We start from the raw sequence: 26,669 nt of genomic DNA, 5'->3' as shown, positions 1-26,669 counted from the left end.
AGGGAGTTGGTGTTGGGGAGGGGTGCATAGCCCATACAGTCCAGATACCGCGATTTTTGGAGGGCACGCTCTTCGGGTTTTCCCGCGCTCAACGCCGACGCCGACCAGACAGTGTTCTCCCGCGTGATATTATATTCTCCTCTCCATGCATGTCCACTGCAAACGCGGTACATTATGCGGTTCTATGGCACAAACGCATAATAATAATAGTAACAACGAGCAACGTTATCAATATTATCATCGTTGAACGTCGGCGCCTCTCTAGCCGCGCATGACTGGTGTCTGGTTTCCCGCGTTTTCAGCCACCGCGTATCACATAATATCGTGATATTAATATATTATTGTGTACATTTTGAACGGCGGCGCTCAGGCACAGCTGATTTACCGCGCTAGCGAGTGCGACAACCGTTGTTTAGCGGAAAGGAAAAGGTAGAGAGAGTGAGAGAGGAAAAGAAGAAAAGACCATCGAAACGACAACAAACCCGATTCGTTCTGCGAGCTGGAGGTCGGCGACGACGGCGGTATTTTCCGATTGTGACGCAGGCACGACAAACGGACCACATAATTTTCATATCCTCGTTGACGCATGCCAAAGTAAAAGACCTTTGACAACGGCCACGTCTTGATCAACGTCATTATTTTAGCACGAGTGTGTCCCTGTGCCATATTCTGTCTCGTCTGCTGTGAGTATATTAATCACAATATTTTAATATTATTTTGTGTACCCCTACGGTTGAACGTGGTTATGTTAATTATTTGATAATAAATATTAATATTAAAATTATACGCTGTTATTAGCAATAGTCGTGTTTTTAACACCAAGTTAAGGAAGGTTTTGTTTAGGGGTTGGTTTTACACATGTGGTTCCTACCTATTTAATTGTCAATTCATCGAACATTTTACAATTTAAATTTTAACACTTAACTTCTGTGATTGAAGGTCATCGACCGATGTTGGTGTCTTTTGCTTGGAGTTGGATTGCTTATACTTTATACCTACCTGTTGAAAATAATATTATACTTGTAAATGTAGGTAGTGAGTAGTGAGTACCAACTACCAATTCAATCTTTTTGATTATGGGGTATTGGCTATTGAGATCAGTCATCAGATATAGATAGTATATAGTATACAGATAGACAATTAATACCAATATTATTTTTAAGCTATAATTCAGGAACTTGCCTTCAGTGGTGGCGAACTATATTTTAAAAGGGGGGGGGCAAGTAAAAAGTTATATGGACCACCACCGCTGTTTACAAAATAAAAATCATATATCTTAATAGCTTAGGAGTTAGGAACATAATTCATAAATAGTTTGTTAGGGGACCCACGGACCCCTACGATCCCACCCAACGATAAAAAGGGGAGGCGGTTGCCCCTCTTGAGTTATAGCTTGGGCGCCACTGCTTGCCTTGTACACTATATTGAACTCATAATGGCTCTTTTTTTATTTGATGACTCATTATTTATATTGATTGATAAAAAAATCGCATGACTTTTGGTAAAATATGTGTTTTGCTTACAAGTATACATATATTATTATATATTATTGAGTGGTGACATAATTATTAAGAATATGTGACATGATAATGAAGTAACAAAGTATTAGGTACCTATATAATATTATATATTTAGGTACCTCGTTTAACATGTACTGCTTAAAAATAATACATATAGACCCTATTTTTATAATATATTACAATACATACAAATTTCTCTTGCTTTTATTGTATTTAAATAGATTTCAATTTGGGTTAGTTAGATTATTGGGTTGATTGTTGAATACAATACAAACAAATAAAATACTAACAACCTAGTACTTCTGATGTGTATGGAGTGTAACTTAGTTTACTAAGTGCAAAAAGCTTCATAAGGATATTGAAAGTGGTGAAAAATAAGTGTTTAAGGGTTGGAAATAAGGTATTCAATAATTTTCACTTAGTGTGTTTAAATTCTTTTCATTTTAAATAATTAAATTTACTTTAATAATATTTATTAATTATTTGCTTTAAATTCCCCAACTTTTTCCTGTTGAATATTTATCATTCTTTGATAAATTTAGATATTTTCATAGCACATAGCACAATGTAGTAATTAATAATAATAATTATTATAGTCATGTATTTTTTAAAGAACGTTTAGCTTATTTTTGTGTAACTCAAATACCCACATTAATATAACATATGATAAATAATATAACAACTAATAATCATTAAATTTATACATTAATTTATATTAACCATACCTAACAAATGTGTAGTCTATAAAATAAATAATAGACTCAATAATAGGCATCATTAAATAGATTTAAATTAATGATTAATTTAAAAATAATTATTTTTGTGAATTTATAGTATAGTTAGGTATAATAAATTAGTCATATTAGTTTTAAGTTCTTTAATTTGAAGAATTTTTTTATTTTTTTTTATTTAAATTTATTATAGAGAAAAGTATTAATACAATATTACAATTTTGAAACCTTATTAAATAATGAACAAACTAAAAAGTAACGAGTTTTAGTTAAAAATTAATATTAAGTTATATAAAGTTAAGTATAAAAAATATAATTATGCAAAAATTTGTAGGTAATTGAAAAAAAATTAAAATTTATAACAAAACTTGTTTCTACAGTGTATATTTAATTAAAAATAAATATTTATTATTCATTAAACTAATTTAATACCTATTTTTAGTATATTAAAATTATTTAAGTACTTTTTTCTCTGTTTCCTGTTTTTATTTATTTGAATTGATTTTACTTATAATAATTTTAATTGTATATAGGTACTTAATAAGTATCTTTATCATAGGCGTGCGCAGGCCTCTTTTTCAGGATATGCAGAAGGCTGACAATAGCGCGCCCTGAAAGTTAATTTAGGCTCGTAAAATTATGATAATATGTATACACAATTCACAAATATTGAAAAAACCTGCTGTTTAATAAAAAAAATATTGTAATAAATACCATTACATAATACAAGAAGTATGAATTTCGCAAATACTTGGTAGTTGATAACTGATAACTGGATGTTTCAATTTTCCAGAGTCGATGTTCGCCCCTCACAGAACTTCAGGGTATGCAGCTGCATACCCTGCATACCCCCTGCGCACGCCTATGATCTTTATATTTTAAATGTGGGTAAAATGTCTACCACTATGAACGCCCTGAGAATAGTGTTTATTGACAAGGGATAGGTAATCAAGGCAGCACCATATTGATTAAACTAAAAGTTAAGGCAGAATTAATGTTACATTATCTCCATTGCTATCAGTTTAAAATGAAAAAAAAAGTTTTTAAGTACTTTCTTTTCCATAACTTTTTAAGTTTTTAATTAATTTTCTAAAATTCCATACATTTATTTGTATTACCCTTAAACTATTCACATTTCTCAACTACATATTTCATACCATAAGTTTGGTAATCATAAATGTTTTTATAATAATTTATAATTACTTAATTTTAGATTAATTCCTAATTAATTATATTTAAACATGTTAATACAATTAACGCTAGTCTTTATACTAAGTTTAAATAGTTATTAGGCTTAGTTTTAGGCACTTATATTGTATTTCATAATACATATATACCTTAGAGTACAGATGTATAAAATATACAATTAGGTTAGGTACCTATCTACTTATAGAATTTTTACGAAATATTTATTATCAATGAAAATTAAAAGTATCTATATTATAAATTTAGGTAGTTGAGTAGTAGATTATAAATTACCCTTGATATTATTAATATAAGTATATAACTATTAATAAAAAATGTTATATAATTTTTTAAACATAGTCATAGGCACAAATAGGTGGAGGCTTCGAAGACTAAGCCCACAAAAATTTTCTAAATGTTGTATTAAGCTTATTCAATAGGTATTATTAAAGTTGGGTTTTAACTCTCCCCCCCAATACTCAAACACTATTTGCGCCTATGAACATAGTAAATTATGATAATAGTATATTATAATCCTTTTTAACGATAAACCCTGCCATTTTCATAGTTGTATGGGAGTAGAATTTTTTTAATCTAAATATGTGTAATTTTTATAAAAAACATATTAGTTAAATATGATCTAACTTATTAAAATTGTTTCAAAACTGTACATTTAAAAAGAGTGTATTAGAAAAAATATGATTGGGTTACAAAAAAAACTTTATCTGAATTTTTTTTTTATTTAAACAACTTAAATTATCTGAATAAAACTTAAAAATGAATTCATATTTTATTTGGCAAAAAGTTGTATGGTATTGAAAAATAGCCACTTGCTTATTTTTTAGTACATTATTTTACATAAATGTCATTATATATAATATTAACATTAGTAACCACAGGGAAAACTAGGAAATTGAAATAGAAAAGCAAAATGATAAAATGCAAAAAAATTCAATTTACAAAATAAGTTTTTTATTTAAATTTTAAATATTATAAAGTCAGTATGTTATTTAGTCAGTATTAGGTTAGGCCTGGTCCATAGTTTTGGCCATGTTAGTAACAAATGTAATTATTTCTAACTACCATACAATACACTTTACATATAATAGTATGGTAAATAATGGTGTACAGTAATTCTTTTTCAAATTTTTACCATAGTATAAATCACACAAAAACAAGTGTCATGAGGTAGTTCTGATAGGTGTACAATTTGTGGTAGGTATTCAACTTTTGTTTATATATTTTATTGACTTGTTGATTATTTAAGCATCGAAAAGTGTATTATATTGTTTATAAATTATAAAAGAACTTAAGAAGTAATTGTATGAAGTAATTGTATTGTGAATGGTGATTAGTGATAACTGATAACATTGGTATCAAAAAGCAAATATGTTGTTACCTAGGTTAATAATATAACATGTGTTTTTACTGTTGTAGTAGCTATACAGGTTATAAAAACGACTCACAAATAAAAATGTATTATCTAACTTTGAAAATCTAATTCTTAACTAACCTAAAATATTTTTCTTGAAATCCTTATTAATATTTTTTTTTGACAAACGCTTAAAATTAAAGAATATTGGTAGCTAAATCAAATAACTAATGAAAAAATAATCCATTGAAAATTGATATAAATTATATAACATTACATTCTATCGAAGATATCTATATATCTATTGTATTAGATATATTTACCTCTTCTACGTGCCTAATAATAACTATCACAGTAATATTATTTCTGAAATACTTGAATAACTCAGATCTACGAATAAAACAATTATTAGATGCTGAAAACGATATTTCTCTTGACATAATTTGTCAATTTACATGTTTTAGTAAGTTAAGTAAGAATTGATTGATATTTCAAATTATAATGTGCACCCCTCACTCTCTCAGTTGATAACTCCCGTCTGGGAAATACCGAATAATAGAGAACAGTACATTTTCAACCCTGTTAGAATGCAGGTATAATTATTATTACTGTTGGTATTATGTTATTTCATCAAAACGCTTCGTGTACAGAAATAATTCAAGGTCTGATTCTACAGCATCCGCGTTCTCACGCCTTCGAAATTCAGTATGTCACCGATACTGTAAAAAGTTTCCGGTTTAGTTTGTTCTCATGAAAAATAAATGTCTATAGCTATTTATGGGGTTATTAATGGGATATTTTAATTTATCCAAATTATTTCACCTGGATTCTATACAATAAATAGGAGGCGGTAACATTTGTACCCAATGTTTTATATTTTATATGCCTCGTTAATGCTTTGAATACCATTGCCTGTGTTAATTTCTTCTTGATATTTTTCTCGAGTGAAAAGTGTTGTAATATTTGATGTAATAATCAATGCTCACTGTTTCAGTAGTGTTCTATGTTAATATTTTTATGAAATTAAATTTTATTTATATTTGTTAATATTTTTTAAACCAACAAACTATTTATATATATATATTATTTAAATCTATCAATTACAATTTCTGCCAATTTGATTTCATTTTGCTTATATTATAATGTATTACTGTCACAGCTGTAGTGACGTCACACTCACACAAACTAGAAACAGAGGACATCAGCTGACAATTATGATAAACTGTGTCTGGTGGTCTGGTTTGGTTTTTTCTCTTTTTTCTTTCTCGCCTTTCTTTGTTCTCTATTAGACCCCTCTTGGCCATTTATATTATTTATTTATTTTTTTCATTGTGTTTGTACATCTCTTCACCTCTCTCGTTGTCGACCTTCAATATAGGAATGAAAAGACCCGTAAAGCGGCATTCTTAAGTTACCTTTTTTTTTTTTTGTCTGGATTTATCAAGAAGCCGCCGTCCCGATACTAGCTATGTTTGGCAATGGCGCGGAGAAAGAGCCATAGAATCAAATATAACATACAATAATTCATCGTTTAGGGCGAATAACATTTTATTTCTGTGGTCTAAGTTTTAACTTTATATTCTCAGCTTAGACATGACATTCATTTATTGTTCGATTTTTGATTAAATCCAATACATGCTTTGACAAAAAATAGGGAGATAGTATTTTTATATGACGGCTGTTATTTCAGGCCCTGCTTGGTCTTGTTTGAATATATTATATCACAGTATCACACTAATAATCACATTTGCATGCATGTGGTATGTATATCTAAGGTAGATACTGTATGTATAATGGTTACCTCTTGGCCTTGGTAAAGATCTTATACTAGGCAAATCCCCATCCGGTAGATTCGCGCGTGTTTTAAGCGTCACAAAAAAAAATATATATATACATATAATATGTATGTATATATAAATGTAACCTTGTGCACAGCTGTTATGTTCTTCGTGTGAGACCGACGTCGTCCAGCTTCCTGTCCCTCCCAATACATACACACACATACACGCGTGTATTATGTTCATATGTGTGTGTTATTCACTTCTACCAAGAAAACGAAGGTATAGCCGGTTCGATGGACAAATCAGGTATTACAACACTCGTGGGATCAGTCTTAGAGAAAACGAGAAAGAGAGAGAAAGAAAACAACAAAATCCACACTCATACAGGTTACATATTATTATGCCTTGCATTTTACAGTTTCGTTCATGCGGTGACCCAACGAATTTATTACGGCCACAATTGGTGCTGGTTTTTATTATTTTTTTTTGGATGTGCTCAGCGGACATTCCACCGCACTTGTAGAATGAAGAATCGATCGATCCTCTACATTGTTGCCACTTAAGCGCCCTGTATATCTTTTATATTATATAAACTCTTTTATATAGGCTCTCTCTATACCTGTGTGTTTCCTTGTATTCATTTCAATTATTTGCATCGCTGTGTAGGAAACGCCCCCGCTGCCTCATTCACAACGAATATTGCACACTCGAAAATAATATTTTTGGTTACTGGTTTTATTGTGAAGTAAAAAATGTTAACTCTAGGGAAAAATAGGTCTTTTAATATATATTTTATCGCTTAAGTTTTTAAAATTATAAACAAATTTAAGAATCAATTTTTTTATTATTTATAATGAAAAATACTGTAATAGTTGTATTTACCTATAAAGCAATAAAGCGGTATTTTTTGTCCACTTGTTCCCATACATTATTATTTTAGGCAAATATTGTAATACAATACACAATAATATTTACTGATTTATTATTTAGTGAAATTTTAAAAATCAATTGATTTTATTTGTCTAGAATTCATATCAAAAACTATTGATTTACCTTAAATTATTATTTATAAGTATAAGTTTTGAATTTCATTTCAAGCATACATTTAAAACTTAATATTACCTAATCTAACTGCTAATCTAATATTTCGCATTGATGATAATTTTAAACTTAGCTTACCTATAATATTAAGAATATCATACATAAAAATCGGTTATAAATCATTCACATTAAACTAGGTTGACATATATAGGTATGTAAAAATGTTTTCGAACCCACCATTCCATTGAACATAGAAATGGGGAAAATATTGATGGTACGTAGGGTCTTATTCGTGCATATGAGGGTCTCCCAAACCGTCGGGAAGGAAACGTTCGTCTTCCCCCTTATTTTGTTCCGGTAAAGCCAGTCGGTATCGTTTTTAGTCTCCCCCAGAATACAAAAGAAAACTCATACGAAAAATAACGGTCGCAACGGGTGTAAATCTTCGGTCATACGTTTGTGACCCAAAGAGGCAAAAAACATTACCTTGGGGATATCGTTTGAAATACTAGTCATCTATGTATATTATTATTTCTTAAAAACATATTTTTTCTTCTTCTGATCTAATATGAGTATTTTACTCATTTTTTTAATATTTAAAAAAAAATTAATAGAGTTTTTCGTAGATTTGTTTAATGAAAACATAACTGTAAATCTCAATTTGGTTTATGAGTTATTATTTTTATATTAGAGTTTATTAACAAATAATTAAACGTTAAGATGTAAACATTATATTATGTGTTCTTTCGTAGGTTTTTGGTGGACTCTTTAATAAGTTAAAAGTTAGCATTTTTATTACAATGATCGAAATACATATTTTAGAAGATATCATCAGTTTTGACCTAAAACCACACAATATTTTCATCTTGATTTAACGTTCAGCTGAATTTTTTTGTACTCTGTTGTACCTTTATTACAATTTACAGTGAATTTCCCTATTTTTAAATTTAAAAGTTAAAATAGTATCCTAAACCCTACTTAGTATTTTTTGATATTTTGATTTTGAGAAGTAATAAGCGTTTTAAAAATTGTAAATTTTAACGATGTTCAATCACAGATAATATGTTCTTATAATTTTAAGTATGATTCGTATTGATACAGATTAATTCACTATAATATTAAAGCAAACAACGCACAATAAATTGATTCTGTTAAACGTAAATTTGTCGTGTTATACAGTTGTAAGTTTGAGATAACACATGGACAGTCATAAATACTCATCACTATAGAATAATTCTATGATGTGTTCAAAATTTTGAAATAATAAGTATTTTATCATAATATTTATTTTTATTTTATAGTTTATTTATTATCTATATAATAGTTATTGTTATTGTGTTGTATATAGTATATTAAACGTAAAGATCGGTATACTTAATTATAATTATTGAAATTAATTATTTTGAAGTAAAACGCTTAATGTAAATTCTAAATTATTAGCCATTTTATCAGTAGTATAATATTTATATTATATGTTTGTCAATATTGTATATTGAAAATAAAATTGTATACAATTGAATACATAATTTTGAGTAAAATAATTATTAACATACTATAGTGCTAACTTCTAAGTATTTACATATAATTATGGTGTAACGTTTTTTTAGAGAAATATACCCAGACTTTATGAATGTCTTGCATTAAAGATAATGTTAAAATGAAAAGCGCGCCAAAGTATCCCATTTGCGTTTAAACCTATGTATGAGCCAGGTGCAGAGACTTACCCCTATAACTCCCTTTGGTTGACCAAAACCCTCAATCGATAACCCTCTAAAAAGCACGTGTCCCTATATTTTTTATAATCTTTTTATGCATAATATAATCTGCCATAACATTGTAAACCTTGTTAGTGCATCTAACGAAACCGGTTGTGTTGGTTTTAGGTTTTTCTTATTCATTTGCGTTAAAAATACATTAAAAAGGTTGGTGTTGTACAAAATATGTATTAGTACAATAATTTTCATTTTATTTTTATATAGATTTGTTTAAACAGTCCTAATGATTCTTAAAATCGTAGGTACATATTAACGGAACTGATTTTACTTGTTCCAACATTCGTGATTTCCATAAAAACATTTCTTGATTACCGAAGGGACTGTATCCAATTTACAGTAAATATAAACTGGTTTGTACTCATAAAATTTAATGAGGACCTCATTAACATTTCCGTTATTAATTAACTGCTTTAAAGTTCAGACTGACTACAAATTGGTAATATTAATACTTATAACATTACATTATTTTGTTAATCAATATAAAATATATTTTATATAGTCATAGCAATAATATATATTATTTGTATCACAATAATATTATTAACAAATAACAACGTATTGATCAATTGATAATTGATGCCTCTTATTATTATTAAGGTAAGATGGTTTCACTAAATTGTTTTTGATTTTTTACCCCACAATTTTTCGTATTGTCTGATATGATGTGATTGTTTGTATAAACTTTTTATTAATTTGATAAAATGTCTATAATATTAATTATACACTATAACATAAAATCTTTTATTGTTCTTTTTTTACTTTTTTTTTTTGTATCAATACTGTCAAACCACAGTTATACACATGTCTTAATGGAGGAATAAAAATAAAAACATTTTTTTAACAGTGAAAAATTGTGAAGCATTTAAAATTTGACACGTGCCAGTCCCAAGCTTCTATAGAATTTGTATGCAAATATAGATACAGTGAACCATGAAAGGCGGTGCACAAAATAAACAATAAAAAGAGCTAGTGGCTATTTAACACTGTATATAGTTAGGCACGTCCACATGTGGCTAGTGTTGAACACCGTCTTTTGTCATAGTTCCGATAAAAGTCGAACCGGAATTGAAAGCATCCATCTGTCGGCTATGCCATAATATGTACAACCCCTTTTTTATTATTATTCTACGTTACACCTGGAAGATTTTGATCAAGCACTATATACATGTAGTTATGTGCCTACTGCATATAAATTAAATGACCCCTGCATAGTTTTTTTTTAAAGGCATAACTAGTTTTGTATAGTATATTTTTGTATTTAAATCATGTACCTATTCCAAACATTATTTAATTAGAAGTTTAAAGGTAGGATTTTATATTGTGAAAATGTTGTATACTGGTGGCATTTGGTGAAAATCGCAAATGAATCAATATTGTTCAATGATTTCATGACAGTATTATTAATTAAACAAAATAGATATAGTAAAATTTTAATGGTTATATTATAGTATTATTAACTCAATAATTGTACTAAAGGTTATTTTTCATATATATATATATATATATATAAGTATATACCGTTGTATAGGTATTTACCTAATAATATTAAATAACATAATTTTAATCTATTTACGTAGGTTTTTAATGATTAATTTCCAAAATAATAGTTTATGATATAGCTACAGTTATATAGATTAGACAATTAATTGAACAATATTTTATTTTATTGTGACTTGCCAAAAACAAATATTTCATGTTATATAATTGTTATGAACAGTTTTGTATACTACTATATTGTCTATAGACACTATATTTTTAAATGAAACACCTGAACACCTATTCGATGTATAACTTAAATTTATATTTGCGATTTATACTTAAACTGGTCTATAGTTCTAAAACCAAGTTGAATGCCCTCCTCCGAAATACTTTTTGAATTTCATGTATAGTGTATATATATATATATCTAACCACGTTTAATATTTTATCCTATCGCTGCACTCACCCCTTTAGTTAGAGACAAATGTCACGTATAGCTATAATAAATACTGTAGAGTTACCCTGTAGCACAATGTGCTTGCCACCGCGAGTAGTTTGCCTAGTGCTCGTTTTGGTTGAGGTATTTTTTTTATTATTATTATTATATAATATATTATTCACTATTATTCGCTATTGGTGTATAATATATACCTACTACTGTATATGTACACCGGTTTGTGTATGTTTAATAATATGTACTCATGGACAGCTGCATGTGCCCGAAAGCGTGAATTCGCGCGGGGAACACTTCACGTAGTGCGCGTAATGACGATTGGGGCACGCGACCCCTGATAATTAAGCTGCGCGCCAAAGACACGTCGTGTCAACTCCCGCAGGTGGTGAATTGCAATATAGTACTTTTGGATACGAACGAAAAATCGACTCTGAATTCATACTCTGTGTATAGGGAGGGTTTAAAGCGTCATTTTTAGCAACTGAAAGTATTACGAATTATATATATATATACACGATAGACATACATGTTTAATATATATTATATATGTGTAGTATATACAGGGAGTACGGATATTGTATACTGCACACGCGCAATCTTCGAGCTATTATTTTGTTCAATTTCTTATGCAGGAAACGTATCGAAAACACATTGTTTAGTGTCACGGACATCTAGTGTATGTGATGTATATTATTATGTTCCAATGACAAGTTTAAGGTATATGGATCGATCGAGGATCCGATCATTGGACTATAATATTTATTAAAACGTTCTATAGATCCGTGAACCTTCTCCAAAATTTAAAACATTCTTGACTTTTATCGAGTTGGCCATTGGGTGTATTTATAATATAAGAATATATAAATATATGTGCAGGAAAATATTTATTTAAATTTGATCAGTAGTATAGACAGTAAAGTGTTTAAAACTAAGTTACGGCTTATATTAGTGAATCATTTCATAATTATACTATTAATTATATGTCACGTAGGTACACACATATGTATATTATTATAATGTGTGTTAATTGAGAGCATGCAAATTATCCGTCATTCGTGCGTAATTCTAAGTATAATAACAACAGAAAAAAATTTGTTTGTCCTGCATATTCTTAAAATGCTTCAAGTAAACGTATAAAATGTATTGATAAAGATAAAACGAAATATAAATTTACTCTATGCACTGTTGTGATACACACAATATACGTATATATTATATGAAATATTTAATGTGATAGGTGCACATTGTTTTACTGATAAACAATAATCAAATTGCAACCTTATAATTATGTCCATCAGTACATTTTTGTTCTGAATTTTCCTAGAATACTATTAACTATAATATAATATATCAACATTTAAATTTTAAATTTTAGATATTAACATAACATGACGTCTACGTGTATTTTATTTGATTGTACTATGTTTTAGAAACGATTTGGTATAAAAAATGTGTTAAGTAAAACAAAATATAAATTACTAATAAATATTAAATTATTTCCACGTTACATTGCTTAAGGTTAGATAATATTATGTACATACATTTTAATTCGTGGTTTGTAATCAAAGTAATATAGGTATTCTTCGTTTCAATTTCACTAGTGTTTCGCAATTAAATTATATGTTTTGACTCACTTAATTAGTTTTGTAAATCATGTATTAGGTATCTACATTTAATTTAAATGTAAACTCAAAATAAAATATAAGAGTTAAATAATGTCTAGTACTCTAACAAAATAATGATTAATCTTAATAATCCATTTAAGTTTTCTTTGAGTATTTATTATCAGAATTTCTCGAAAACCAATGCCTTATCTGGTGACACACATAGTTAACACGTTTAACGTCTTGCCCGTGTAATATGTTTAAAAAAAATAATAAAAAATCTTGTGGGCCCCATTTTATAAGTTTGACCTTATTATTTTCTGACCTTCTGTTTGTAATTTGTATAGATGACGCGACAGAAAAAAACTTATCTGCCATTGCCACCGTGTCCGTTTGATGATTTTTTAGCAAACACTGTATTGTGATATATGTATATTGTATAATATTTAGCACTCGTCGGTTATTACTTTTACTATCAACTGAGTTATCGTATATCATACATATTTTTCCCTTTAATTTTCGGTTCTTTTACATCTCCGGCAGGAGACGTGTAATATCATATTATATCTACCGAAAATGTGTAATACGACACCGTTATGCTGGTGGTAATAATTGGATAGTGTGTAGGTGATTTAGCAGATTTGCATTCTGGCATGAGGTCGTTTTCCCTCCACAATAATCCTTACGCGTCTTGTTAAAAAAATATTTATTTAATTCCATTACGTACCTATAACCGGAAAATAACATTCCTATACCTTAATATGGTTTTAATATTCAATCATTAGATTTAACTAATTAAGTCAATCGAGTTTATATTTAATGATGTTATATGTTGAGTAAACTATACTGCAATAACGTGGCTGGATAAATTGAACAAATAAAAATAGTAACTTAAAACTTGTGTGTACAACATTGTTGATATTATTATTAAAATCGTTCTATATGTATTGAAAAAATGAAAAATCTCAATTTTGTTAGTCTGTCTATGTTTTATAAATATGGAGGTTATTACTACTTGGTAGTTGATTCGTTTATTACAACTCGTAACTGTTGTATTTTCTATTTGACATTTCACTGAAATAAAAGTTATCTTTATAATCCACTCAAATATTTATCAAAATGTGTACTCTTGATTAATTTAAGCTATATCAATGACTAATATACATTTTCCTAAGTAGGGGCTTACCCTCTCTAAGCTGTTACATCTCCCACGATGCTAAGTCACGCGAATCTTTGCCGGTTTTTGGATGTAACATGTGTTCGTTTACAGTACTCATATATTTACCTCCAAAGACCACGTGAGAGAACTAAGCGATCATTCGACAGTGACTGTTATAGTTAGTCTACATATATTTATATTTTATTTCATGTTTTAATACACCTATTAACCGTGTCCAAACGAATAATATACATTTATGTAGTTTTTAATTTTTTATTGCCAAGATATTTCATTTTCATTGTAAATTAATTCGTATTAATGACGCATTAAAGTATTATCATGGAATTTTACTTTTGAGACTCGTTCGAAAACGACACCAATATAATATTTTGATGATTTAGTCAAATGATTAGAAAATAATTCATTTGGCGTTGGAATTAAACCAGTAATTTATATTGTGTATTTATTAATTCGATCAAAAGTACAATTAAATAATTATTTATTAAGGAGAAGAAAATGTCTCACCTAGATGTTGACTGTTAATTGGTTATTATCTCATTGGTTTTTAAAATCCATTTCCTATCTATTTCAAATTACTTAAAAAATAATTAAGGAGCTTAATCTTAGAAAACGATTTCAAATGAAGTCATAACAAAAAGGCAGCAATTGTTATTTTATCATAAACAATTTTGTTATTATTTATTAGTTATTTTTCGTATCAACATTGTTAAAGTCAGCAATTGCTATGCGTTATTCAGTAAGCATACTTAAAATTAGTATTTGGTAAATAGAATAATTTAATTGTAATATCGAAAAGTTGAAAAAAATGAAAAAAATTATACAGTGACTTAATAATAATATAATAGCCTTCTACGGCTCCATATAGTTTTTAGAATCGCGATCGCGTTCCACGGTCAAGTTTTTTCAACACCTGTCACGAGCAGGCCACTGTGGGGTAATTATTCTGAATTCTGCTGACTCGAAGACGACATTATATTACATTATAATATCCCAATATTATAATAGTATATACGTCACGGTACTGTAACTACCGAACGGACGTCCTTTTGGTTTCACATGTGTATTTGTATATATACATGTAGAATAATGATTAGATACAATTATAGTATATATTTATATAGTCGCCAGCTACGATATTACTACACGTATGACGTACAATAATAATAATATTACAGTGAGTGCGTCAAAATATCCCGCAGGACCGGACGACTTGTTTGTAATAATAATATGCCGAGTTTCTTGTCCTGCTGCATTAAGGACAAAAGAGGGTACTTTCTGAGTATAGCCGTCGCTGCCAAAGGACAAGACCTGTACGTATGTTTATGTTATATATATACTTATATATGGTTTCTGGACCGCGTCGGCCTTGTAATGATATGTAATCCCTTTTGTATCTACAAAGACCAATTGGCGCCAACCAAAACAACGTAAATGGAATGCTGGTGGTGGCTGTCTTATATTGTACATTATATAGAAAATAATATTATGCTTATAAAGATTTCGAACGCTACCCACGATTGGGCCGACGGGTTTTTGCGTACGTTTCTGTTGGTTCTCTTTTGCGCGGCACAGGAAACAAAATAGCATCGTTCTACAACTGCTGCTGCAGGTGAATCCAAATTTAATACTCATTGATCACAGTGATGGGCATTATTGTTATTACTTTTTTCATGGTGGATGTAGGCACGTATACATAATATATAATTTAATGCATGTATTTATGATGGCACTCCGGGGGTCTCGTTTTGTCGTGGTACGACGACAGGCGTCGGTAAAAATCTTTTCAACGAAACTCTAAATAAAAGTGTCGATGGACAACGCCTTTTTAGAATAATTACGACCGTGAAAATTAATCATAACAGCCCGTTACGAATCTCAATTTGCCCGATGATGATTTATGTATAACGATATTATAATAGGTAGAGTAGAATATTTATCATACAATATATATACAATAAGGATATTTCATACCATGCATTTAATAAGTAATAACCAACAATTTAATTTAAAATACATTGCGTATTCATGCGTTGAATGTAGTATGTTATTATATTTATTGAATAAAAATTTGTCAGATAAAATCATACAATATATCAAATAAATTATTATTTGTACCGCTTAGAAATAACTAATTGCATTACTTATTAGTCATCAATCATTATAATATTTTTTATAAAAACCGTCAACTCCCATTTATTTAATAACAACAAATAATGTGTTGTCTAAATAATTTTTAATCTAATTATGTTTATCAGTAATATTTTATCAAATCACTTAATGATGACTTTATAAGCACGTTTTATAATTTTTATGCGCATAAAATAAGTGAGAATATAATATATTTATAGTGCGTATAAATACTAGAAATGGTATTAATTTTGTAACGAACCCCATAACTATTAATTACATAAAACATCACGTGTTACTTTATTTGGATAGAGATATTTTTTACTTAGTACTGAGTATCTTTTAGAAATAATAATTTTGACGTGTTCGTATTCATGATAACCTTTCACGAGAAATACCTGGAGATACTAGATACCCAAACTGTTCGTTACATGTACAGAAATAATGTAGTATACATTTTCATAGGCGCGTTTGTGTGAACGTCATGGTCAAGAATCCCTCCAAAAATTATTTTCATAACAAAAGGAAACCCCGAAAACGTTTCTTTCCGAACCTATTTCAATAATTGTGTGGGTTGTTATTTATTTGGGATACAAGTAACGACCTTAATATAGTATAAACTGTAAACGACTTCTTCTGATTCATTAACTAGGATAATAGTATAGGTAATACACACTGTTGCAGCCCATAAATGTTATAATTAGTGTTTTTTTTTTTTTTATCGGAGTATAACAACAGATAAGTAGTTAGTACGAAGGTAAAATTTGTTAGTTGTAACTTATAATTTTTTTTTGTGAACACTTGTAACGTCAGTCATGTCGTATTTATGTGTTCTGTTGTAAAGTGTCGGTATTTTATTATGTATTTTTGTACTTAAAGGTACCAAACTCAGGAAAATTTTAATTAGAAAAATCTATTAATTAGTAAAAACCCGCGATGGCATGTTTTTATCGACTTAACTACATCAAAATATTTGACAATATTGTTAAAGATCATTATTAATTTTTGTTAGACCACAGACTTTTCTATCAACAGGAATATTATCTGCCATCCCGATTTATCAGCTTTAGATGTATAATATATATATATTTTAATTTATATTCGTTGTTAAATAATAATTGTCCGCTATGACGTCCGATTATGGGACACAAAAATTGGATCTATTTCACGAGTGCGTTATCGGCAGATCGTCTACGTTATTTCAAATAAAAATAAAAATATTTTATTGTATAGGATCAACTAACTGCACATTATAATGATATTATTCAGTTTTAGTTTTTTGTCGTCATCGCTCCGGTTATAATATTGTAGTTGGTACTTGTATACATATTCGATGAAGACAACAATAACAATTAATAATTTAAAAAAAAATGTGTTTTCCAAACGTAGGACGACGAGAATAGTAAATAAAAAACAATAATGATAGTATTATTGTTCTTTATGGTATAACGTAATCGCATCGCTATCTGCAGGCGATGCGCGCGCCACTGGCGTTATCGCCACGGACAGCTTTGTTTTGGCGGCAAACTCGCGGCCACGGCGGTGGACGGCCCGCGTGTGCTTGTGTTGTTTTTAGGCGGGATCTACCGCGCGGCAGACGTCGGCGCCAGACGGTCAGCTGTTGCCGGCCCGATCAGCTGATCCGTATTGTCAACAAAGCGCCCGCGCGCGCGCAAAGGGGGCCTGCATTCCTGCGCGCCGCGCGCCCCTCTGCTCATAACCGGTTCCGTCTGCCATCGGTGGCCACAGTCGGGATCATTGTCTCTTCGCCTGTCGCCGCCGAAGCCGGACCCGACCAGTCGCTCGTTAGCCGTGAACCCTGATACGCGCCACACACTTAATTCGCTCCGGATACGCTACAATTCGCCGCCGAAGTACTCGTTTCCTCTGTAATCGAACTATTTTAAGTTGTTACTTAACGTATTTTTACTGCTTGTCGACTCGATAAATTTTTTTTAACAACGGTTATTAATTCAGTCTATGATCTACGTCCATCTGTTCGTGTCGTCGCCGGTCCGAGGTGCTACGTGCCGATTCGCACACTCCTCGTCCCTCCCCCGTGCGGTCTCCTGCCGGAAGGGACGATTTGACGGCCGCATCACGACGATACACTCGTAAGTCTATAATGTATTTTATGCTATTGTTGCGATCTTTTGCTGGACGTTAAAATAATTCGCATTTGGTGGAATCTGCGAAAAACATTGTCTTCGTCGATTGTACGAAGTTTGTATTTGTCTGTTTTTTTTTTTGTTGGTTATTCGCGAAAAACTGAACAATCTCACCGCGGGGTCCGTCCGGTAGGTATTGGTGGTTTTGTGCGCGCAGAAAACGAACGATCGCGATTCCGGTGACCTCTGCCGGTCGGCTGTGGCGGTGGCGGGCCCCCTTAGTAGTGGAGCGCGGAACTCGCGCGCAATAGGCGGACAATAGGGAAAACGCTTTTGGCGCCCGTTTCCTCGCATCATCCACGTACTCTTGCGGCGCGCGCGTTTCCCGCCACCACCGCGTCACCGCCCGAACCCAAAAGCCCGCCCAATGTCGTTGTTCAATGCACGCGTCATCTTTTTTATTTTCTTGTCGTTCTCACCTTTACCTTATTTTGTAATTTTGTATTCTCTGGACGAGACATTTGCCCGTCGTATGCTGTTGACTACTCATCGCTCGAAATAGTTTTCAATTATTCATCTATTCATGTTTTACTAAAAAATATTAAGGCTCATTAATTGACTGCTTATTGGTCTTCGTCTCTCATACTCGCAATTATCATAGTAAATTATATATAAAAAAAATAAACAATACCTTGTGCTATTTTTTTTTTTACCTTTTTTATTAGGCAGGGTAATGTGTGCTGTGTATTACATGCGAGCAATTTCCGATTTTTTTTTTTAGTACTTTATATTATTATGAGTGGAATACTACATTCATTGTAAATCAACGAAAATTTGACATCTTCATGATTGCAGAATACATGTTCGTATATTACATAAATCTATAGTTTTTAATTTAATTTATAACAGTAGGTATTCATTTTTATTTAGAAATAACAATTTATTTAAAAGTATATAATATAGGTACAAATATACCTAACTACTACAAATTCAATTTTTTTTGGTAGTTGTAAATATTCCAAGTTTTCCAGTTCATCAATTAACTCTATACTACAACCTACTATTAAAGCAAAAAATATTCAATCAGTAGGTATATTACAAATTTTACTTGAGTTGTGTTTGGTAAATTTTATTTCAAGTATTGTATTTTAATTTAATCATAATTTACATCATAATTCATACATATTTTTAATCTGAATGGTAAGGGTGGCTGTCCTTCCACTCACATACGCGTAATATTATCTACTATGGCATATTATTATAGTTAATTATTTATTGCATATATCCTGTGTGTAAGCAGTAAACATACATTTGATCTTCAAGAATAATCTTATCCTAATGATTAAATTATATAATATTTACTTGTCTATTTTGAAGAGTTAATTATAATATATAATAGTAAATCAATTCAGCAATACTTATATAAATATTTTTTTGCTGCTTTATGTATATATAGTTATGTTTATTATGTACCTTAGATTATGTAAGTGTACTGTCTTACAAATATTGATTGGTTTCTATTTTCATAAAATTTAATTTTATGATAAACAACAAAACATAGTTATGATTTTTGAAATTAATATTATTTTTCAGACTCATTCATCACAGTCAACTACAATGAATGACTCCAGTTCATCTAACATTGATGGTGTTTTGAAAAGAAAAAGACATGTAAGTCTATTTTTTTTTGCAATATTTTTTAAATAATTTCACTTAGAAAAACATACCTAGTATCAAATAATTAGACAATAGTAATAGATATTAGCATTTAGCAGTTTGGTACTAATAAAATTAAAATAATGATTAAGTTTTTTGATTGAGCTATATATCCATGTATTAGCCTATAATTTGTTTTAATTTAACATTTGAATTATTTGTGTTTTTAGAACTCTGAAGGTTATTTACATAATGGTACTGTGTCTGGCAAGAGGATGAAAATTGACCATAGTCCTGTTGAGCTCCCAAGTATTTTATCTAGATCTAAATTACATAGTTCATCACAGTCGTCACCATCGGACGATAGTGAGCATCAATATTTTACTAATTTACAAAGAAACTCCAGAGTACGAGCTGACTCTGATCCATTTCAAATTAATTCCGAAAATAATGATTCCTTCCAACAATTGTCTGTTGGTAATAATGGAAGTGTAGAACGACGGCCATTATCTGAGTTACAAGTTTTGTCTCCAGACTCTCATTCAATTTATTCAGATGATAGGTAAGTGATAAAATAATAATAATAATTTCAATTGTGAAAATTGTCAATAATTTATCTGATATACTTAGGTCGGAATCAGAAGCTAGTAGTCCAGCTCTCAGTGAACCTGCTCCATTATTATCTGACAATGAACTAAGCCCAGATTGTATTGATAGTTCTGAACCTAAGAAAAATATTGAAAATGATCCACCTTCATATGTGCCTACTCCACGTTATTCAACCATTCAAGAAAGCGTGGGAAATACTATAGTTACTACTTGGAGCAAGTAAGTTATTAATTACTTTAGTAATGTAATGAACAATATAATTACATTTTTTATCCTATCATTGTGTTTCAGATTCCGTGACATGGCCATCAACCAGAGACCTGTTGCATTAAATGACAGACCATGTCCATTGCCAGAAATTCCTTGGGGGAAACGTGCAGATTTTTGGCAGATGATATGTAATAGAGATTCTGCTACATTAACTTATAGGAATCCTGATTACCAAGATAGCCATGAACATATAACACCTCGAATGAGAGCTATTCTTTTAGATTGGTTAATTGAGGTATTATTTCATAATAAATTATGATTATATTTCAAGTAATTTATATGTTATAATCTAAAATGTTTTTATTTGATTTTAGGTGTCATCTGTTTATAAGTTACATCGAGAAACATATTATTTAGCTATGGATTATTTAGACCGATATTTATCAAACAGTGATTCTATTCCTAAACAAAAATTACAACTCATTGGTAATTACACTTTCCCAGTTTTAATTCTAAAGCCATAAAAAGACAAGTTAATTTAGAGTTAACTTATTTTTTGTATCTAGGAATCACTTGTCTATTTATGGCCGCTAAAATGGAAGAAATTTACCCTCCCAAACTGACTGAATTTGCTTATGTCACTGATGGTGCATGTACTGATGAAGACCTGTTAGATATGGAGAAAATTTTATTAATGGTAATTAAACATCAATAATAATTTCATGAAATTTTATATTTCAATAATAACTCCAATGAATAACTAATTTGTTATGTATATTTTTAGCATTTGCGTTTCCGTTTAACACCTGTTTCTATAAACTATTGGGTAGAATTGATGTTGCAATTCATTTGTGTTGATGATAGCACAGCTGAAGACAGTTTGATTGTTCCACAATTTCCTCAAAATTTATTCAATCAGGTGGCTCATCTTTTAGATTTAGCTAGTCTAGATTCAACTAGTTTACGATACTCATATAGTGAATTAGCGGCGTCTGCTCTTACTATAGTACTAAATAAAAAAATTGCTCTAACCATTTCCGGTAAGTTTATAAAATACTTAGTTGATTTTTCAGTAATAATTAAACAGTGTTTTCAAATTATTATTTAGGTTTATCTGAAGGAAATGTCTGTAATTGTGTTGAATGGATGTCTGTATATTGGAGTGTAATTCTTGAAGAATACCAATATGAAGAAATTGATTTTGAAAATGATTCAGAACAAGTAGATGGCACCCATGTTAAACAACAACACTTAGTCAGCATGGATATGTATGTAAGTATCACTCATACATTTTTTCTTAGGGATTGCCAACAAATTCTAAGCATTTTCTCATTTTTATTTATTTATAATTTTTGCACTCAGATGTAAAAAAAGGTACATGTCTTAATTTAATATATTTAATGTGTGTAGTAGAATTGTATTTGATTAAAATTATATTAACTGTTATTAATAGTCTTTTGTAATAAATTGTCTTAACAGAATTTGTTTATATTTTTAGGATTTAGCACAGAGTAGATTTGAACTTATCCAGTTATCCCGAGTGAAAGGCCCAGTAACTCCATCAAACTTATTAACTCCGCCATGGAGCGGCAAAAAATATCCTGTAACAGCTGAAGAGTGCAAACCCTCATGTAGCTACAAATGATGCATTTTATACTGATAACACCAACAGTAAGATTTTTTATTAAAACACGTGTCTTTGTAATAGGTTACTGTAATTCAGATGTATTCTAGTTTACTTTATGTTTATAAATATTTTATTTTGATCGATAGATTCTGTCTTGACGACTTAGATTATTTAAATGTGCAATAATAATCTATTTTTAAAAAATTAAGTACTGTTGGTAGTTAATTATATTTACTCATGCAATTTGGAAATCAGTAATCATACTGAAAATGTTTATCCTTCAAGTAATTAACTGATTTCTTGAAAGTGTAAATTTAAAGTCAACAATATTGATTGAACTAGTGTTCCTCATTTTAATGTTATATCAAATTGCTGAAAATTAAAAAACAAAAAAAAAAATAATACTTGGCCTTCATGTCAATGACAAATTTATGTATCAATTACTTTGTACATTATATATGATTATACTAAATACTTAATATGCTCACGAGTAATTATATTAAGATTATTATTACAAATGTATTTTTACAAGTCATTCCTTCATATTAAACAATCTTATAATTTTGACTTTTTATATCAAATTACATTGTCCTTTTGTATTCTAGTCTTATTTAGCTGATAATAATAAAATTATTTTGTGTAGTCTCATAGCATGTTTTATTATGTACAATTTTTTTTTTTTGAAACTTTAAATTATTATTTCATTATGTTAAGATGTTAGTATTTATGGTTGTATACTTACTCCATGCATTAGTTATGTATTTGTATATGTGTAAGATCGAAATCAACGATTATCTGATGTGCCAGTTTCTTTTTATGTAATGAAATGACCTAAGTTTTGAAAAATTTGTATAAAATGATCTCCGTTAAACTTTGAATTAGTATTAAAATATATTATTATGGAACATAAAAATATTTAAAAAATGTTTTCAATTTTTTTACTATAATTATGTGAATTTCATTATCAAAAAAATACATTTTTTTATCATTATAGTAATCATTACTTACATAAAAAAAATAATGATAACTAGGCAATTAATAAATTAGAAATAATCGGGTTGGGGAGGAAAATTATTCGTATATTTCTTTAGTTGGTATGTATTTAAATTTAATTCTTATCAATGGGATTATATATTTTATTGGGATAATAAAAAATTCTTTGTTATATTATATTATTAGCAGTTAAACATTTTTGTTTTATAGTTAAAATTATTTTATTCACAGTTATAAATCTCTATAAACATAATATATAAATTTATATATTTTTTTTTATGTACATGTGTATAATATAACAAACTTGCTTATAATAAATTATAATTATTATTATGAACAACTTGGTATTGATTTCTTGTATATGTAAGTATTCTGTATTCTTGTTATAATTTTTGAATGGTGTACTGTAATTGTTATCTATTGTTTGTGACATGCAACATTTCTTCTGAGATATAGTGAACCACATATCTATGTTGCTTCATAGTTTAGTACATTAAATTTATAATTATTTCTTATATGGGTTATGACTACATTTTATGGTTAACCCAACACAAATTTATTTTATTTAGCCAAAAGCCAGATCAATTAATTATGAACGTATTGATTATTGATTTTTTTTTATCTACAGTTGACATGTAAAACTTGTACTGAGCTACATTGCATAGTAGTTTACTATGTGCATCAATATTCATCGATAAAAAATCATTTTATATACATACTTATTAACACGAAATGAAAAGTGTATACATTTTTATTTTTGTAAATCAATTTGTATACAATTAATTTTTCATTGAATTGATAGCTGTGATCCATTAAAAATTGAGTCACAGGCTGCGAGTTTAAAATTCCTGATAAATACACGAAAATTTAAGTAGTAGAAAAAATGATTTGATTTTCAACTTTGATGGTAGTTTCTGATAGCAAACTGGATCTATAGTTAGTATAGTGTTGAGAGGTCAAAAATGAAAATTCACAGTACTATTGAAATTATGAAAACTTTTTAGTTTTTTTTATAGATACTTATTTTAAGTTAAAATTTTAACAAAATTAGTCATTTAAACGTAAAATAATTTTAGCTTTTTAATTATTAATTGATTTCAAAAATACTGTAGTTATGATATACTGTAACTAAAAATATAGGCTATAAAGTTATATCAGCTTTATTTTATTAATGATTCGTTATATTGAAATCATTATCTTTGAAGTTAAAATTCTTTGCATGTTAAATTCTGAAACCACAACTAGATTGCTGCAGTGCTTACAGCAGCCTTCCCCCCCCCTTATTCGCTATCTAAAACAATCTACTATGAAATCCATCATAGATAAATTAGGCGATCGACGCCATTGAACTCGTCTACTAATTGACTCGTAATGCCGTGCTAGACCACCGTTGATATAAGTTTGAAATCCAGTGCACGATAAAAGAAAGATTGTAGCTAGAAACTTAATCAAGGAGGCAACCAATTATCAATACGACAATACATGTTTTGGCGTCCATTCCTTCCCCAATTTAAAATTTTATTAAACTCTGATATAATTTTTGTAAGCTATGGACTACAAGGTTAAAAAGTTGTCCGCTCTTACTTTTCATTCCAGCGCCTTTAATTAAGTACTTAATTTGTTTTAGTTCGGTTTTTTTTTTTTTTTGTTATCTTGGTATCTAGTAGGATCTTATCAACACTAAACAGTGTATGATACACGGTTTTTAAATTCTACACATTAATGCCCCCAAATTGCCTATCTACAACGCCGTCTTAGATGTCCACGTTTTGCGATCATTGCTTTTATTCAATACAGTCTACAATAGACAGAATAGACGGATTAATGGATTTTGACAGATAACTGAGATTTCAAATATTATGTGTCGGCTCTTACGACGCAGCGGTCGAGATTTTCATCTTATTTGATAAAGAATTTTTAGAATAAATGTCAAATTTATATTTAATTTAATAATGTTTTTATCCATTATAGTCTATAGATAATATATAGCTAAAGTAGCTATACTTTCTTTTAATGCAGTGGTTCCCAACCACTCCTATTCTACGCCCCCTTTTGTAGATTTTCGAAAATTTCGCGTCCCCCTCTTATAAATTGTAAAAAATCGATCACCTTTTTTGGTGCACACTTTACATATAAATTATCTATATTCTATATTCTATACAATATTCGGAATAAGACAAGAATTATTAAACAGATAACGTGACATAAAACGATTAAGTTACACGCTGAGGCCAAACATTTATAGTCTTTATCCGTTATCCGTTATTGATACTCGATTAACAGATAAAGATTTCCGGTCTAATATTTTTTCTATAAGTTTTAAAATAAAAATTGTACTTCGTAATAACTGCTTGCGACTCCCCAGCAATGTGTACACGCCCCCCAGTTTGAGAACCAGTGGTTTAATGTATGATTTTTATCTTACCTACCTAGTATTATTATGTGCTTTAAATATTTTATTCGAGAAATTATTAGCTGCTTACATTTTGAAGATAATACATCTTCACTTGTCACGACGAATCTGTTATATTTACTTGAATTGAACTCGGCTACCGGTTCATTTTTATTTTAATAGTAGCTTGTAGTGTTTGTACGTACAAAGATAAATTACTATTAGTATATTTGTAGGAGTTTTTATTTTATTTATACAGATTCCGCTATACGCGAGTATATAAGTTTATTTTTCTTAACCACCGCCGTGGCCAGGATAGGCATGATTGAGCATATTATTATATCTTTTTAGCAACACGATTGAGCATAGAATATTTAATGCGAGATTGCCACATACATATTCTCGAAATTTTGTAATTTATTATTTTCACGTTTAATTACTTCAATTATTATGATACCAAACTTAAAAGAGTTGAGCCCAGCTTTATCGACAATGTTATTGATTGATAAATTAGTTCCTTATATAGTAAATAAATATTATTTTTATCCTAAGTATATACTAACCGTCATAGATACGACGATTTAAACATTTAATATTCAGGGAAAACATGACATTATATTATTAAGCTAAGTAACAATATTAAAATTATTATAGAAATAATCCAGTTTATATACTATTAAGTATTTGATCACCTATAGTCGTGTCACAAAGTGCGTTAAAAAAGTTTGTTTTTTTATAGGGATATAAATAATATAACAATAATTTTATCGGAAACTTTAAACTCGTACTATATTTTGAATTTTTATAATTATTTAAATAAATACT

The 26,669-nt window shown here is 29.4% G+C and overlaps 1 protein-coding gene across 3 annotated transcripts; it reads left to right on the top strand.

The window, feature by feature from the left end:
• The first annotated feature begins 376 nt into the window (after positions 1 to 376).
• CycE (cyclin E) lies at positions 377 to 23,967 on the top strand. 3 transcript variants are annotated; one of them, XM_015515924.2, is made up of 10 exons: positions 377 to 683; positions 19,951 to 20,028; positions 20,244 to 20,575; positions 20,644 to 20,841; positions 20,914 to 21,127; positions 21,207 to 21,318; positions 21,399 to 21,529; positions 21,617 to 21,872; positions 21,941 to 22,104; positions 22,331 to 23,967. In XM_015515924.2, the coding sequence occupies exons 2-10, from the start codon at positions 19,975 to 19,977 to the stop codon at positions 22,475 to 22,477; spliced, it is 1,608 nt and encodes a 535-aa protein (XP_015371410.1). In that variant the 5' UTR covers positions 377 to 683; positions 19,951 to 19,974; the 3' UTR covers positions 22,478 to 23,967. The 3 variants fall into 3 exon arrangements, with proteins under 3 accessions (XP_015371410.1, XP_015371409.1, XP_015371411.1); XM_015515923.2 differs by lacking the exon at positions 377 to 683 and adding an exon at positions 18,024 to 18,363; XM_015515925.2 differs by lacking the exon at positions 377 to 683 and adding an exon at positions 18,824 to 19,219.
• Positions 23,968 to 26,669: the final 2,702 nt, after the last annotated feature.

The sequence above is a fragment of the Diuraphis noxia genome, unplaced genomic scaffold (assembly GCF_037042655.1).
Source record: "Diuraphis noxia isolate RWA-SAM2 unplaced genomic scaffold, SU_Dnox_SAM2 contig0002, whole genome shotgun sequence".
In the NCBI taxonomy this organism is placed as follows: Eukaryota; Metazoa; Arthropoda; class Insecta; order Hemiptera; family Aphididae; genus Diuraphis; species Diuraphis noxia.
Note: the sequence above shows the minus strand (reverse complement) of the source record. Positions and strands in the feature narration are given on the sequence as shown.